General features: G+C 37.4%; 4 protein-coding genes across 6 annotated transcripts; 3 read left to right on the forward strand and 1 right to left on the reverse strand.

Moving 5' to 3' along the window:
- Positions 1-149: 149 nt before the first annotated feature.
- On the forward strand, positions 150-2399 carry LOC140961969 (uncharacterized). The gene has a single exon (XM_073420773.1). The coding sequence runs from the start codon at positions 277-279 to the stop codon at positions 2362-2364; it is 2088 nt and encodes a 695-aa protein (XP_073276874.1). The 5' UTR covers positions 150-276; the 3' UTR covers positions 2365-2399.
- A 331-nt stretch (positions 2400-2730) lies between these two features.
- On the forward strand, positions 2731-5114 carry LOC140961163 (uncharacterized). Of its 3 annotated transcripts, none has more exons than XM_073419473.1 (5): positions 2731-2952; positions 3000-3115; positions 3695-3830; positions 4105-4205; positions 4303-5114. In XM_073419473.1, exons 2-5 carry the CDS (start codon positions 3025-3027, stop codon positions 4827-4829), a joined length of 855 nt encoding a protein of 284 aa, XP_073275574.1. In that variant the 5' UTR covers positions 2731-2952; positions 3000-3024; the 3' UTR covers positions 4830-5114. The 3 variants fall into 3 exon arrangements, with proteins under 3 accessions (XP_073275574.1, XP_073275575.1, XP_073275578.1); XM_073419474.1 differs by having other exon boundaries at positions 2731-2920; positions 3062-3115; XM_073419477.1 differs by lacking the exon at positions 3000-3115 and having other exon boundaries at positions 2732-2920; positions 4303-5112.
- Positions 5115-5804: 690 nt separating this feature from the next.
- LOC140961249 (uncharacterized) lies at positions 5805-10853 on the forward strand. Its single transcript, XM_073419656.1, has 4 exons — positions 5805-8132; positions 8556-8761; positions 9362-9585; positions 9827-10853. Exons 1-4 carry the CDS (start codon positions 6311-6313, stop codon positions 10575-10577), a joined length of 3003 nt encoding a protein of 1000 aa, XP_073275757.1. The 5' UTR covers positions 5805-6310; the 3' UTR covers positions 10578-10853.
- Positions 10854-10901: 48 nt separating this feature from the next.
- Positions 10902-12373, reverse strand: LOC140961250 (two-component response regulator ARR17-like). Its single transcript, XM_073419657.1, has 5 exons — positions 12029-12373; positions 11706-11815; positions 11485-11562; positions 11299-11366; positions 10902-11209 (listed from the first exon to the last, which is right to left on the reverse strand). The coding sequence occupies exons 1-5, from the start codon at positions 12180-12182 to the stop codon at positions 11020-11022; spliced, it is 600 nt and encodes a 199-aa protein (XP_073275758.1). The 5' UTR covers positions 12183-12373; the 3' UTR covers positions 10902-11019.
- Positions 12374-15905: the final 3532 nt, after the last annotated feature.

Consider the following 15905-nt stretch of genomic DNA (forward strand, 5'->3'; position numbering starts at 1 on the left):
GGGAATCTGGATTATAAATTTGAAATCTTGATTTTATCTAACTTAATCAGCACATTATATGAACTTGCATGGGGCCAGATATATAGAAAATTCTAAAGGGGCAGAGACGATTTCGTTTATGTACTACCAAGTACCAAGTGTACACGAGTCCTTATCCAAAACCCAACCCACAACGATACAGTAGCACCTCCCTCTGCGTCAGCTCTTACGTACGTATCAACTTCTTTGCCTTGATTAAATTCAACTCTTATCTTTGATGACAATAGTTGTGGACAAATGAAGTCATCGTGCCAAAAAGTGCTGTCTTGCTGCTTCCTTCTCTTCAGTTTTTCAGTAATCTCCCATGCTACGCCGGAACACAGCAGCATAGCATTTGCTACGTTGGGGAGACCAAGATATGCGTTTGATATCTACTCTCTACGAGTATCGGACACATCGAAGGAAATCCGTCTCACCGATGGGAATTCGATCAATTTTAACGGCTATTTTGCATCACTCTCTGCGCTGCCTTTCTTGAAGAACTATTCCCTCCCGTCTGTTAACCTTGTGTACGTAACTGAACGGAACGGGTCGACGAGTATATATCTGGATGCAGTCCATATTTCTCCTTGGTTACGTGTGCAACGGCGATCCCTTCTTGGAGTTTCTACTCAGTTTGATCGAGTTCAGATGCCATTGGTGGGCGATGAGAATTTCAACGGCCAGGTTTCGATGAAGGACAGGCCGACTTTAGTGGGTCAGAGTTTGGTTTACGTGTCGACCCACGAAAACCCAGGTAAGCCTCGTGCGAGTTGGGCCGCTGTTTACTCCACTCAGTTGACTACCGGGTCGACTCTTAGGATGACGCCGAAAGGGATAGCGGATTTCAGCCCCGCCGTGTCTCCGTCGGGCGCCTGGACCGCGGTGGCGTCGTATGGGGAAGAGGGTTGGCATGGAGATGTCCAAGAACTGGGTACAGATATATATGTGTTCTCGACTCTTGATGGATCCAATCGGGTCAAGGTGATTGAGCATGGAGGATGGCCAAGCTGGGCCGATGATTCGACTTTGTATTTTCACCGAAAATGTGATGATGGGTGGTGGAGTGTTTTCAGGGCTGTTTTGACGGTGGAAAATGGTCTGTTCCACTCCAAATCCACGGTGGTTGAGAGACTCACTCCGCCGGGTTTGCACGCTTTCACTCCAGCTGCTTCTGTTGCAAACAAGAACTTCATTGCTGTGGCCACAAGAAGACCCGGATCCGAATATCGCCACATAGAGCTATTTGATGTTGTTTTGAGTAAATTCATCGAGTTAACCAAAACCATTTCACCGAATGCCCATCACTTCAACCCGTTTATCTCTCCCGACTCTGCACTGGTCGGGTACCACAAATGCAGAGGAACTACCAGTGATGGCCAGACCAACGAGTTACATCTTGAGAGTGTTAATAGTCCATTACCAAATATTTCCTTGTTCCGTATAGGTGGATCATTTCCCTCGTTCTCACCGGATGGAAAGCGGATTGCTTACGTGAACTTTCCGGGTGTTTATGTCATGAATAGTGATGGATCGGGTGCCCGAATGGTTTCTAGTCGATCCGCCTTTTCGACGGCTTGGGATTGGAAGAGGAAAGGAGTGGTGTACACGAGTGTTGGGCCTACGTTTGCTAGTGAAACCTCGAAGGTTGATATCATATCGATCAATGTGGATGATGATGATTTAAGTTACAAAACCTTAACCACCGGTGGTGAAAACAATGCATTCCCTTCAGCCTCGCCGGATGGAAAATGGGTCGTGTTCAGATCCGGTAGGTCTGGTCACAAGAACTTGTACATAATGGACGCTTTGGATGGAGAAAAGGCGGCTCTCCATAGGTTAACTGAAGGTCCATGGAGTGATACTATGTGCAATTGGTCACCCGATGGAGACTGGATCGCCTTCGCGTCTGATAGGGAGAATCCCGGTTCAGGTAGTTTCGAGTTGTTCAAGATTCATCCCAACGGAACGGGGCTGCAGAAGCTGATACAGAGTGGCTCAGGTGGGAGAACAAACCACCCGTGGTTCAGTCCGGATGGGAGGCACATCGCTTTCACCTCGGATTATGCAGGTGTTTCCGCTGAACCAATATCGAACCCGCATCATTATCAGCCGTATGGAGACCTTTTCGTGATCAAGTCAGATGGTTCAGGTATCCGGAGATTGACACACAACGCATACGAAGATGGTACCCCGACTTGGGGGCCGAAATCATCAGTAGTAGCTAATGTTGAGTTGTCTGATTCTGAATCATTGTGTTCGTTTGAGGACTGCCACTGGCTAAGCATAAGCACAAGCACGACTAAAAGTTTAGGTTCAGCAAACAAGCAGTGTGCTGAGATCTAGGTTGACATGTACATATTTGAAAATCTTGGTTTTGTTTCCTACTGTGTGATGTAAATCAATTTCATAAATAAAAACTTGTTGAGGATGTTTATATAATTAAAAAATACATGAAATTCTGGATACAAACCAAAATAATCTGGTTTCATTTGTTTGATTTTAAGTTTTGAATCAAATCAATAGTACCGATCATTTTGATTTAACTGAATAAAGAATTTGGTAATAATATTATTTATTATTGTTGTTAATTTTAAAAAATTGTAACATTACTGTCATTAATTTATTTAATATGATTATTTATTATCTCTTTATCAATATTATTTATTTATTTATCGAAATATATAATTAAAAAAAAATAAAAAAACCAGGCGGGGTTTTTTTTTTTTTTTTCAAACCCGGCCCCGGCTCTCTTCTTATTTAGTTTGTCTCTGCTTCTTCAACAAATACAAATTATTTCTCCATGAAACTCGCTTTTATGCCTAATCAAACTCTAAAATTCTCAATTGCACTTCAAGGTTGAGTTGTTGCTTTACGTAAATCCTTGGAATTCATTTATAAGGTAATTCAAACTCCTGATTTTATCTCTTTTTCGTCGTCTCTTTTTGTATTGCTTGGTTCCTGTCGCAAGGAACTTTGAGTAAAAATAATTTCTCATAAGGCTAAATGATTTGGATTTGGATTTGGATTTTTTCTTGGTTAGAGTTTGATCAAATGCTCCAATTTAAGGTATTGCCCATCTGTCAGAAGAAGAATCGTAAGTGAACTTCATGTTTCTTTGGGGTGGGTCGAATCAGTTGTTTTGCATATAAGTAGCAATAACAGTGCATTTTCAAAACTTAAACTTTGGTACTAGATTAATGGCTCTTATGTTCGTGAAATTTTCTTTCTTTTTCTAGTTAATCATAATTAGTCGTACCAATTCTTAACTGTTTTTAAAGTTTTGCTGATTTATCTTTCCAAAGATCTATTAGACTTGTTTTGGCAGATGTACATGCATTTTCCATGAAATATGAAGATGCTATGATATGCGAGTTATTCTTCTTGTCTACGCCTCCTTATTTTTTAATTTGTTTTAGTAATATTTTGTTATATATTGATTTAGTTTTCGTTCTAGGGTTAATAAAGAACCAAATCATTTTTTTATTGCATCTGGGTGATGGTGAACCAGATCATATTAGACCCAAGGCAAAATGAAATATGTTGTGCAAAATTCGTTCTTCGTGGCGTAGCAATTTGAAAATGAAAAAAGCGATGCGATATCTAAATATTTCTTATTGGGATTTCTGTTTTAAGCAAAAAAAATGCTGTTAATCCTTTTTTTTAATTGTTTCAGAAAATATTTGTTCGGAAGCAGTTCTTGGCTACTTATCAATGGGGAATGTGGTTGGATCTTTTTCCTCTGGGTTTGCGCAACTAGTAAACAAAATTCTGGGTCACCCACTCGATTTCCTCGCTGGCAAAAACTGCGAGTAACTTCTGTTACTATTATAAATCTTTCTTAAATTATTTTCTTGTTTGTTTTCCGTAATTCGCAAATGTGCCATTTACGTTTCATTAGTTTTTAGGATCTCTAGCGGTTCCAAGGCATTTAGTGAATTTTTGAGAAAAAAACTAATGAATGAGTTGATAAATTGCATTGGATGTAATTTTGAGTGTGTTCTTTGATTCGAGCTTTAACACATCATGAGTCTTTTGTTTGTTCGTCAGGATTTTTTTCAACTTGACATACATATTCTTTTGCAGTTCATTATGTGGTTCAACATGGGATTTTGTCTGTTACATCGAAAACTTCTGTGTCACACATTTGCTCAAGCTGGTCATGGTGGCAACATTAGTTTATTTTGGTGAGTGAATTTAGGGGGAAAATTTATATTACTCATTTCATAGTCCTAATCTTGTAAACAAATTTAAAACTCTCTCTTTGACAAACTGAAAATGCAGTTCTCTTGTTCTTCTATCTCTTATACAACCTGGGAATCTGCCAATGCATTTGCCACTCTATCTGTAGAATCATGTGGGCTTGCTTCTCAACTTGTTTTTCGTCGTTGGATTTCTGTTGTCTGTACTTATGTTTCAAGCTTCGTACTGTAAAGAGGAGACGCAGAAGGAGAAGGAGAGACATTGAAGAACCAGTAGAAACCAGTCCTAGTACTACTGAAGAAGGGTATGAACTAGGTGAAACCTCAGTGTTTCAACATTATAGGAATTTTGAACATAGGAGGTCGAGGTATAGCACTAGGAGGAATTACAAAGATGAGCATTTGCGGCGATCTTTGAGGCCTAATAATCATCGTTCGCACGTAAGGGTTGCTGGGGATAATTCCATTCACCTGCATAGGACAAAGAGTTTTAAAAATGGCGGACACAATATGAGCCCTCTTCACCATCATATTCGGGTTACAAGAACTTCAAGATTCGCTCACAAGGGATCCATGCACAGAAGTGGGATTCACCATAGGAGAAGGTAAATTTCTAGATTGTGGAATGTTTGGAGAAGTGAATGAAGTTTTTATTGCTTATGAGATTGTATCAAGATATACATTGTCTATGACACATTCTATAGAAATTTGATCATGTTTTTTTTAGTATTTTAGAGCGAGAATGCATGTTTTTGTTTTTGTTTCCAATTTCTATTTAGATTGATTTAGAAATAATGGATGCTCAAAGTGATGTTATGTATGTTCTCTCTGAGGCAGAATTGTGAAGATTCCACTCACCTTTTTTAGTGAAATGAAAAGGTCCTAAACAGTTCGTAGAGAAAAGTGGGAAGAAAAAAGTCCTACATATTTGGATTGGGGATGAGAAAAGAAAGTGGGCCCTGAGGTTAAATGGCCCACCAATATTAGCCCGTAATCGATTGAAGTAGCCCATAATCATGTATGTGTACAATATTATCGATGTCTAAAGGTTGGCTTGAAGTGACAACCTGTACAAAAAAATATATAATTATGAAATCATGTTCCCTCCTCCCAAAACAACCCCATTTCACGGGCTAGCCTACCACAAAACAAAAAGTTGAATAAGGTGGCCTTTTTTAACTTTGCTTAAATATTCCAAAATTTTAATGGTTTTCAATAAAAACGAGTTTTAAAATAAAACTTTTTTTCCCATTCAAAATCTTCGTAGTTTATTTATGCTTTACTCTCTATTATCTATAATTTAAAGTTTTAAATATATTTTTTGACACTATATAATATGATTTAAAATTATATTTTTGGCACACCGCGCCTCTAAACACAAAAATTTGGTACATGTATCTTAGAGTGGATTTTTTGCTTAAAAAATATTAATGTATCTTGTATGTATGTAAATATAACTAAAAAAAATCTGATCTTAATATCTAATCTAAAACTAAATAAATTTCAAAAAAATTTGGTGAGACTCGAAAATATAGTTCTTAAAAAAAATGATATATATATATATATATTTATATTGTAATACGACCCTTTTCTCTACTATCATCTTCACAGTTCACTCCAGTTGCTTTCACATATCCCCACAATCACACACATCTCCATGAACATTTCATCTTTTTTCCCGAATTTGCACACTTTCTTTTACTGACAACCTTTTTTTCAGTACACTCTGAACTGGGGGAGGGAGAAAGAAAGAAAGCTGATATTTTGCTCGTGGACGACCAAGATTTCGCCTTCCTTGTACACTTCTGCGGTTAGATTTTGCTTTTTTTCCAAATTTTACAAAACCCCTCGAATCCATTGGCTTCTCTTTCCAAATTTACTCCGTTTTACCAGTCACCGCGGATCCAATGTGAATCGTTTGGCAAACCATCTTACTGTAATTAGAAGCTGTATTTTCTGCTCCGTTACTAGTACATTCCCATGTAGCTGGATAATTTCCAAAGAAAGTGTTTTTTTCCCCTTAACAGAAGTCCGCTCACTCAGATTCTGTTTTTTTTTATGTTCTATGCTTCTTATGATTCCGTTTTGACATGGGGTGTAGTGGGTCTAAGGCGCAGGATTTGCCGCTTGTAGTTCGCTGCCGTAAGCGGCGGGAACTTATACGCGCCGCCTCGAACTACCGCTATGCACTCGCCGCTGCCCATGTTTCTTACTTCCGTTCACTCATAGATGTCGGGGAAGCCCTCCGTAAGTTTGTGGATGAAGATCTCATTACCACTTCTATTTCCTCCTCTGTTTCATCTCCATCTTTGATTTTGCCACCAACTTCAAAGAAGAAGAAAAGCAACAATGCTGATAAATTGCAGTTCAATGATTGCGAGGATGAGGATGAGGATGAGTCTCATCTATATCTATCGGATTCTTCCTCTTCTTCTGATGTAAGAGAAGTTGGGGATTCCGAGTATTTTAAGCATCAGCATCATAATCATTATGCACTTGATTCTGATGATGAAGCCCATCAGCATAATACCTATCACGCGCAGGAGCACAGGGCGAAGGATGATTACTCATTACATTATCCGCGCGGTGGATTTGATGGGTATAATCAGACCTTTGGGGATGATTTCGTTAATGATCCCTACGTGTACCCATATACTTATTCATACCCGCCGCATTCTTTTGGGGAGCCTTTTATGGATCGGTGGAATAAACCGGGAGTGCGGCCGCCGATGCAACCATGGTATTTATCGAGTAAATCGAATGTGTATTACATGAACAAGGCAGCTCCTGAGATGAAAACGGTAGTTCGAGAGCCTCCACCGGAACCGAGTTATGGTTACACGGACTCTCACTGGAATTCTGCAGCAGATGATGGTGGTACTTATGGTTATTTTACTTGGGGTTCAACGGCAAGGATGGAGAATAATGATGGTTTGAAAGTGCGTCCGCAAAAAGAGGAGGCGCCTCCTCCGCCGTCACCTAAAGCATCGGGTTGGGATTTTTTCAACCCCTTTGATGTGTCTGATAATGGATACCCGAGCTATTATTGGAATGGAGGATTCGGGTACGAGTCAAATCATAACAGCCCAGATTCGAGCGAGCTGAGGGAGAGGGAGGGGATTCCCGATTTGGAGGAAGACACTGAGAATGAGGTCTCTAAAGAGTTTCTCAAGGGAAATAGAATGAAAACCAAAGAAAGAAAGAATAAAGGTGGCTTTACTAGTTCTGTAGCACTGCCAGCCTTAAAAAATCGAGATTCAAGCTCTGCGCCATTAGGCAAAAGCCAGGGCAGTTCAAGATCAGTGCCAATAGATAAAAGCCAGGGCAGTTCAAGATCAGTGTCACTGGGTGAAAAGGAGGTTATTTCAAGATTGGTGCCATTAAGTAAAAGTGAAGGTATTTCGATATCGGTGCCATCTGGAAAAACCGAGGGTAGTACTTCAAGATCAGTGGCTTCATGGGGTAGTGAGAAATCGTCAATGCCATCAAATAGTGAGGAAGGTGCTAAGCCCTCGATGCCATCGCCACCGCTTTATATTGAAGAAAGCTTAACATCACTCATGCCAACACCAAACAAGAAGGGGACTTCTTCATGGGTAAACCTATCCCCGAGTAATTCCACCAGTTTCACAGATGGGCGAAGCAGCTCTGAAACTATTGTGTCGAAGAGAATGGATGAGGGTTCTGTGAGGAAGAAAAGGGTGTCTTTTGAGGTGGAAGAGATGTCAAACCAAGATGCTGATTCTTCCAAATTGAGTAGTGTAAGTGTATTGTCACCTCACGGCACTCGTGATTTGCACGAAGTTGTTACCGAAATCAGAGATGATTTTGAGATTGCTTCTAGTTATGGAAAAGAGGTAGCCAATATGCTTGAGGTTGGGAAGTTGCCTCATCATCCTGGCCTTCTTAAAGGTGTGGCTTCTGCTACATATTTCTCTGCCATTATTCTTCTGCTTCATGGTTTAACCTTCATGAGATTTTTTCCTTGATTGGATATGACTGTTTTCCATTGAAATATGGTGACAGCTGGAAAATGTTGGAGGATCGTTGTTATGCCATTATAGTTCTGAACTTTCTGTCATTTTTTTCTATGGTTATAGCCTCTTTACTGTTCTACTATTTACTTGTTTCTGTGGTTATCACCTCATTACTGTCCTAGCACTATTTACTATGTCTTTAATTAGAACCGAAACTGCATTGTTCCTTCTTGATTTGTATATCCATCTTATTGATCTGTTTGACTTTTTAAATTGAGAAATGACTGGTGATGCTCTTGAAAGACTTTTTCACTTTGAATTTTGTGTGTTGCTAACTTTTCTTGGTTTTGTATTTCAGTAATTCTCTCCCGGGTATTATGTCATTCTACCCATTCTAGTATGTCGCCATCAGCACAATCTGTAAAATTAGCTTCTAGATCGATTAAGTTGGCAAAATCTTACTTTGAAGATGTTGGCAAGGATGAAAAAGCGAATGCTTGTGACCTTTCGTCCACACTAGACAAGCTGTATATGTGGGAGAGAAAGTTATACAAGGAAGTAAAGGTAGAATAGTTTTATTATACCATATACAGTTATCCCATTCTTTTACCAGCACATGCGCATGCTAGTCTTTTCCACAATTTTTAGAAGCCCAAATTGCATGCACAAATGCTCAAGGCTCGGTATTGAAACATTGGTACGAGCCCAGGTTTAGTACTTCGATGAAACACGCCCTTAACCTTAGAACCCCCAACTTTGATGCACTTTAAAGGCCCCCGACATTTATTAACAATGCAATATAATAAATTATTGATTTTCCCAACAAAACTAATAACTGCAATTGTAGTTCTATAGTTTGTAAGGTAAATAATCCGTTATATTTATCTCAGGATTCCTCAATTTAATAAGGCAAGTCTCTCTTGGCTCACCATGTGCTTTGTGACCAGGATCTATGATACCCATTCACCTTAGACTGCCTTGCCTTCCTAATAACTTTAGTCTCTTCTTTGCGTTATCAAGATGAAAATATCTTTGGATGGGCTTTTGGCTTTGCAGGATTGTTAAAGTAGCTCATTAATCTAAATTGGACTTACTGTGTTCGTTTTATGCTCCCATTAATTAATTTCGCGTCCCTACATTCTGATGAGTGGGGACTTTCTTTAGGATGAAGAAAGACTCCGAGTGTTGTACGAGAAGCAATGCAAGAGACTCAAAATCCTAGACGAAGGAGGTGCTGAGTCTAAAAAGCTTGAGGCTGCTCAAGCGTCTATCAGTAAATTATTGACTAGACTCGAAGTTAGTGTTAAAGCCATTGATGCCATTTCAAACAGGATACACAAGTTGCGTGACGAGGAACTGCAAACTCAGGTTGCTGCTTTAGTTCACGGGTACGGTTGACCTTCTCCTTAAATTTTATATGATTAATAGCACAAATGCTGTTACTTTTGTTTCATATTGCATCGGCTGAATATACTCTGAACTGTTTGAGTTTGTGTTGATCCCCTAATCTACAAGGCCTAGATTCATCGATTACAAAAAATAGTTCTCTTTTGTATTTTTGAACATTGTATATATAATTGTTAATTGATCAATCCCGTTCTATTGAATCAATGGTATCACGACCTGTAGGCTGATCAGAATGTGGAAGGCAATGCTCAGGTGCCATCAGAAGCAGTTTCAATCAATCATGGATAGTAAAATGAGAAAGCTTAAAGCTAACACTGGTCTCAAAAATGATTCCAGCTCAAGGGCTACCACCGAACTTGAAAGGGAGCTTCGGTTATGGTGTGAACGTTTTGTCGACTGGATTGCCTTTCAAAAATCCTACATTGAATCCTTGAATCGGTGGCTTCTTCAGTGTGTTCAATACGAACCGGAAGAAACTCCTGATGGACCCGTTCCCTATTCCCCTGGTCAGCTTGGAGCTCCTCCCATTTTCATAGTGTGCAACGATTGGCACCAAGCAATGGAATCCATCTCCGAGGCAAGGGTGACAAATGCCATGAATACCCTTCTAACAAGCCTAAGACAACTCGAAGAAAAACAAGATCAGGAGGGGCGACAAAGGCTTAAAGCGGAATATCTCTTGAAAGATATGGAGAAACATCTCAGATCACAACGCATGACAATTTCAGAGAAAACTGGGCTGCCTCTAGTTCCATCAGATAAATTCGCTGATCAGAAAGTGGACTTGGATTCAATGAGACGTAGATTGGCCGAAGAGATAATAAAGCACAAGGACGCAAAGAAACTAGTTCATGATGCAGCATCTAGTAGTTTACAAGGAGGCCTTGTTCCCATTTTCAAGGCATTGGAGAACTTCACTTCGGATGCTTTGAAATTACACGAACATGTCAGGTTAAAGCATGGCCCTGAATAATCGGATCAATAATCTTGTCAGGCAGAGGACATGTAATAGTATTATCCAGATGTTGAACCAGTAAAAATATCATAATTTTGTAGTTTGCTAGATTTGAGGGTGTAACTATCACAATTTGTGAAAGAGAAGCTCACCTCACTTGTTTAAAATACAAAGAGATGAGGAAGGGTTCCGATTCCATCATTTGCCGCGCACACCCTTTGAATGCCATGAAAGGTTATGTTTTGTACAGATATTCATTTATTTATCGATGGAATAATATTTTCTTTGTTTCAAGCGACTTTAGAATTTTTTGAACTCACAGCTTAAAACTTAGCTCAAAACTAATTCTCAATTGTGTGTATATATATGGATTCGTGAAACGATCAGACCTCTGTATCTATGATGTGGAATAATTATAAGAATTTAATTAATTCATCCAATAAGATATATAACTGATTTATCATAAAACATGCATTAATTCATGGACAGGGGGAGGCCTTGTCTCCAATAGTGCGGTGTTCTCTTTGTACTTGATGTTATCTTTGTCTTGGTTTAGGCGATGAGATTTGAGAAGATGCGAGTGAAGTTTCCTTAAATCGGATAATTTTACAGGTTTCAACAGGAATTCTTCAGCACCTCCTTCCAAGCACCTGCCATGCATCAAATTATTTTAATTTCCAAGAATTTTTCTAATTAAAAGTTTCTACTGATAAAAAAATATATATATATAACGACTTACATGTTGATTCTTGATGGTAAATTTTCAGATGACATAACTACAACTGGAATGTCTCTCCAAGATGAATCCTGAAACAAGATTTATCTCCCTTTTTTAGTATTGAATTCAAACAACAAAAAATCAAAATATACTCGGAGAGAGCTAGCCGGTGTCGTTGGAGTTCATAACTAGGGTGAGCTTGCTAACCTTGACTCTTTTCAACAAATCATAACCGCTGATGCCTGGCATGCTGTAATCTGTCATGATCAAGTTAATTTTTGATACCTGCAAATAAATTTAATAATAAGTACTAAAAAGATAACCGTGTAAATTTATTTATCACGATTTATTATTATTATTATTATTATTATTATTATTATTATTATTATTATTATAATTATGAATGTAATAAGAAAAACATGACACACCTTGTCGTGCAGAGATGGCTTCGATGATGTTTGATACTGATTCTCTTCATTAATATTATCAATCAATCCCAAGTACTCCAAAGCCTTATCTCCAGAATCCACAAAAGTAACTGCACTTTTCAAGTTTCATTCTAATTAATATACACAAACGCAGACAAGCACATATTCTTGAAAGTATACGTGCATGCTCAGAAATTAATTACCTTGACACTATATATAAATTAAAACCGAAGAAAATTTAACAAAATCCCATTAATTAAGAATACATAATCTGCAGTTTTAGCTAATGAATCACAAATCAAATGAAATAATCAATTAAATACCTTGGTATGAAGAAACAGTGAGGAGCCTCTCCAGGAGCTTTCTGTCAAGACGACTGTCATCAACAGCCAATACGTGAAAATCATCGTGTTGCGATTTTCGACGATCTCCAATATTATTTCTGTATATTTCACGCTCTGAATTTAAATCTCCCATTTAAATCTCGAAAAAAATTTGTATTTTGTGTTTGTTATGAGAATTATATATGGTGTAGATGATAAAAAGTAGTTTAATTTCTTGAGTGGTTGAGAAGCAAAATGTGTGTGTTGTATTTATATTACACGTCCCACACATAAACAATGATCTTGGAGGATCTCTCCAATAAGATTTTCTTTTGGAACAACTACTCATGGACCATGCAGGTGCCTACCTCCAAACATGAAATAATAATTATGTAGCTTTTTTTGCATATATAATAAATTATATTTAATAGGATTCACCTAGAATTGTGGTCCCATATGACTCCATTATAAAGTTTAATTTACTTACTAAATTAATATCAGTTATCTGATTAATGAAACTGAATTTAAAATAATAATAACAATAACAACAATAATACACAAATTCTCATAGAAAACCATCACACGGGTCAATTTTTTGTGATACAGTCCATTGAAAATTATTAATTTTTATGTCAACAAATCTTTTTTTTTTCCTCAAAAATATTTTATAGTGGTGTGTGTGTGTGAATTAAAGATTCATTTGAAGGGTCCATATTTGAGACCATGTCAACAAAAATCAAAGAAGATCTTTGTGCTAATAGTTTTCTAGATACTCTCAAGTTTTGATTTGATAAGATCGAAATTGATGACTTGTTGGAATCGATTGACTTGCGGACTTGTAATGTTTCTTGAATGTGTTAGCTCCCATTTTGTCTATTATTAGAAGAAATATATGCCATCCATGAATCATTTTTCAAGATTTGCAATCTTTAATTGGCGTTGACTTCCAAAATGACCAAGTCAAAGAATGGAGATTTTGGTATTTTGACTACAACTCTTTCTTCTTCTTTTTTAAAATAATATACGCCCCTAGTTAAGTTTGAACATTCATTATAGTCAAAAACTTGTGTGAGACGGTCTCACGGATCGTATTTTGTGAGACGGATCTCTTATTTGGGTCATCCATAAAAAAGTATTACTTTTTATACTAAGAGTATTACTTTTTATTATGAATATCGGTAGGATTGACCCGTCTCATAGATAAAGATTCGTAAGACCGTCTCACAAGAGACCTACTCTTCATTATAACAGTGTATTCAAATTTTTATATTTTCTATCTTCACAAATTGGAAAGTTTTCAGTTTTACAAATTAATATGAAATCCAATTATTTTTCATATAGCTCTAACTCACTAACACATATCCATGTACAACAATCTCCACACTAATTGCCATTTTCATATATAATTAGTACCTAGCATGTCGTGGTACAGGTGATCTGTAAATTTTACATATACGCAATGAAATTAGAAATAAACAAACATGTTGAGCTAATTTTCTAAAATAAAATAAAATATTCGAGCTAATTGACATGGCTAGGTCATAGATGCATTCAATATGATTTTTCTAGTAGAGACATCATCAATTAAAGTGCTTGAGGAGATAAATCATGAATTGAAATATTGGAACATGGGCAGCTATCAAACTTACTAAAACATTAATTAGTTTTGTCTATCGGGTTTTATCCTATACAACAACTCCCTATCATTCGGAATTGGAATCCAATGGAACTTATACTAATTATAACAATTTTCTTGTTTTGACATCATCATAATAATTCATACACTTAAAATATGAGAGACACGTGTATATAATCCCAAGATGTCGAGTCTGTTTGTTGGGGTATACAAAATTGAGAGGAGAACAAGAAGAAAACAATGAGAATGTGGCTTGTAAAGGCAAGTGTTGAACACTTTGTCCTTAAGAAGAATTTGCCCTCACAATGTGCTTGAGTTTTGTGGTAATCTTCTCCCAAGATACAACTACAACACTTGAATAATGAGCACTCAAATATTCAAGTTCTATCACAAAGAAATGGATGGAACTCTCTCTTGAATAAGAAGGAAGAAGACAATATGCAAAAATGATGTAATGTGTGTTTGATTTTCAAAATATCAAATATTTAATGTTTTCCAAATGAAGAGACATGATCTTTCATTCATGGGGATGTCCCTTGGCCATGGTAACTGATCACAATCATCAAATAATGCCAAGGAAATGAAAAAATATCAGAAAAATCGAAGGGACGCGAAAAACAGCCGAAGGGGCGCGCTGCCGAGCGCTCTCGGCAGCGCCTGCCGAGAGCCCTCGGCAGGCGCGTGCACATGCGCGCAGCTCCGCGCGCAGGTGCGCGCCTGCCACTGGTGCGCGCGCAGGTGCGCGCCTGCCATTGTTCACGATTTTTTTTTTCCGTTTTCGTTCCTTACATGTTCCGACTATTCGTTTGAGTTTCTTTCAACATTTGATGAACTCTTTTCGAGTTTTATTCAGAACCACCGAACTTAATATTCGTTCATTAAGCTCCGTACTTCGTTTCGAATTTTTCAAATCAAACACATTGATTTATTTGCTTAATTTTCATTCATTAAGCATCAAAATTTTCCAACAGAGTCAAATTAAGATAAGATTCAATTATGTTCTTGATCAGATATGAAGTTAACAAGACTCATGCATGTTAGTAAATTTGAAGTTGAGACTAGAGATAATAGACGAATTTGTGTTGTATTTGATGCTCATCTGATATGAAAATCGTTTCTCAAGATATAACGATTTTTAACTTGTAATAGTAGCAATACAACTCATAAATGAAGCAAACTCTTTTTAGAAGAAAAAAGAGGAAGAAGTTCGATATGAATGCAAAATGCTATTCATATTGTTTGACCCTCCCAAATGTCGATGTTGTGTTGCATCCAAGTTTTTTTAATTTATTTAGATGGATCCATATTTAAATCAAAAATCTCGAAATTATGATCAAAATGCACCTTTTGATAGCAATGCTCCACGAAAACTTGCAATTTTTGTGAAAAACATCGCCAAACGTCTAGGCGCCTTTTTACGTGTGCCTCCTCCAAACCATGGATAAATTCCGAGGCACAGAGGGGGCTGAGGTTCCTCCTATGACATACGGAACAATCAAATGAGTTTTATTTCATATAATTTTTGTTCATTAAGCATTAAAAACATTTCCCTCGAGATGGAAAACATGTTTAAAATTTATATGTAAACATTCTTACACCAATTAATTTGATGATGCACAAATAATTCATCATCTAAATTTTTCCTCGAGCATCGCGGGGGTGGGGTGGGGTGGGGTGGGGTGGGGTGGAGTGGAGGGGGGTGATACAATAAGACAAAGCGTGAAAATTGAATTGACATTTGGATACGGGGGTTGAGAATCTATCGAGCGATCTTATGTAATCGTGTATTGATGCAGACAAGAAATGAATAAAGGTCATTGGGTAGGGACCCAATAGTAATATATTAAATCTTTCGTGGGGTCTTTTAAAAAAATATACAAATCTTTTGTGGTCCCTGCCAATATAGGTCGAAATCTTTAATTAATGGAATATGTCGTCAATGGAGGGGTAAAGTGTAAATTATAGAAAGTTTTATTAAGTAAAAAAGACTTGAAAGTTTCTGCTTCCAAGTTTCGAAAATTGATATTGACCCCTGCCGTCCATATTTAGCTCCGCTTACAATCATGAGGCCGACAACAGGAGTGCCAACCAAATCCCCCATAAATCTTATATTTTAAAATTATTTGAATTTTATTTTTATATCATACTTAAATAATAAAACTGAAATAACATAACCTTTTTCTTAAGATAGAAACTCGTAATTGTACGTTATCATTCAGTGAGTACTAAGTAAATCATCAA

Source organism: Primulina huaijiensis, chromosome 16 (assembly GCF_012295235.1).
Source record: "Primulina huaijiensis isolate GDHJ02 chromosome 16, ASM1229523v2, whole genome shotgun sequence".
In the NCBI taxonomy this organism is placed as follows: domain Eukaryota; kingdom Viridiplantae; phylum Streptophyta; class Magnoliopsida; order Lamiales; family Gesneriaceae; genus Primulina; species Primulina huaijiensis.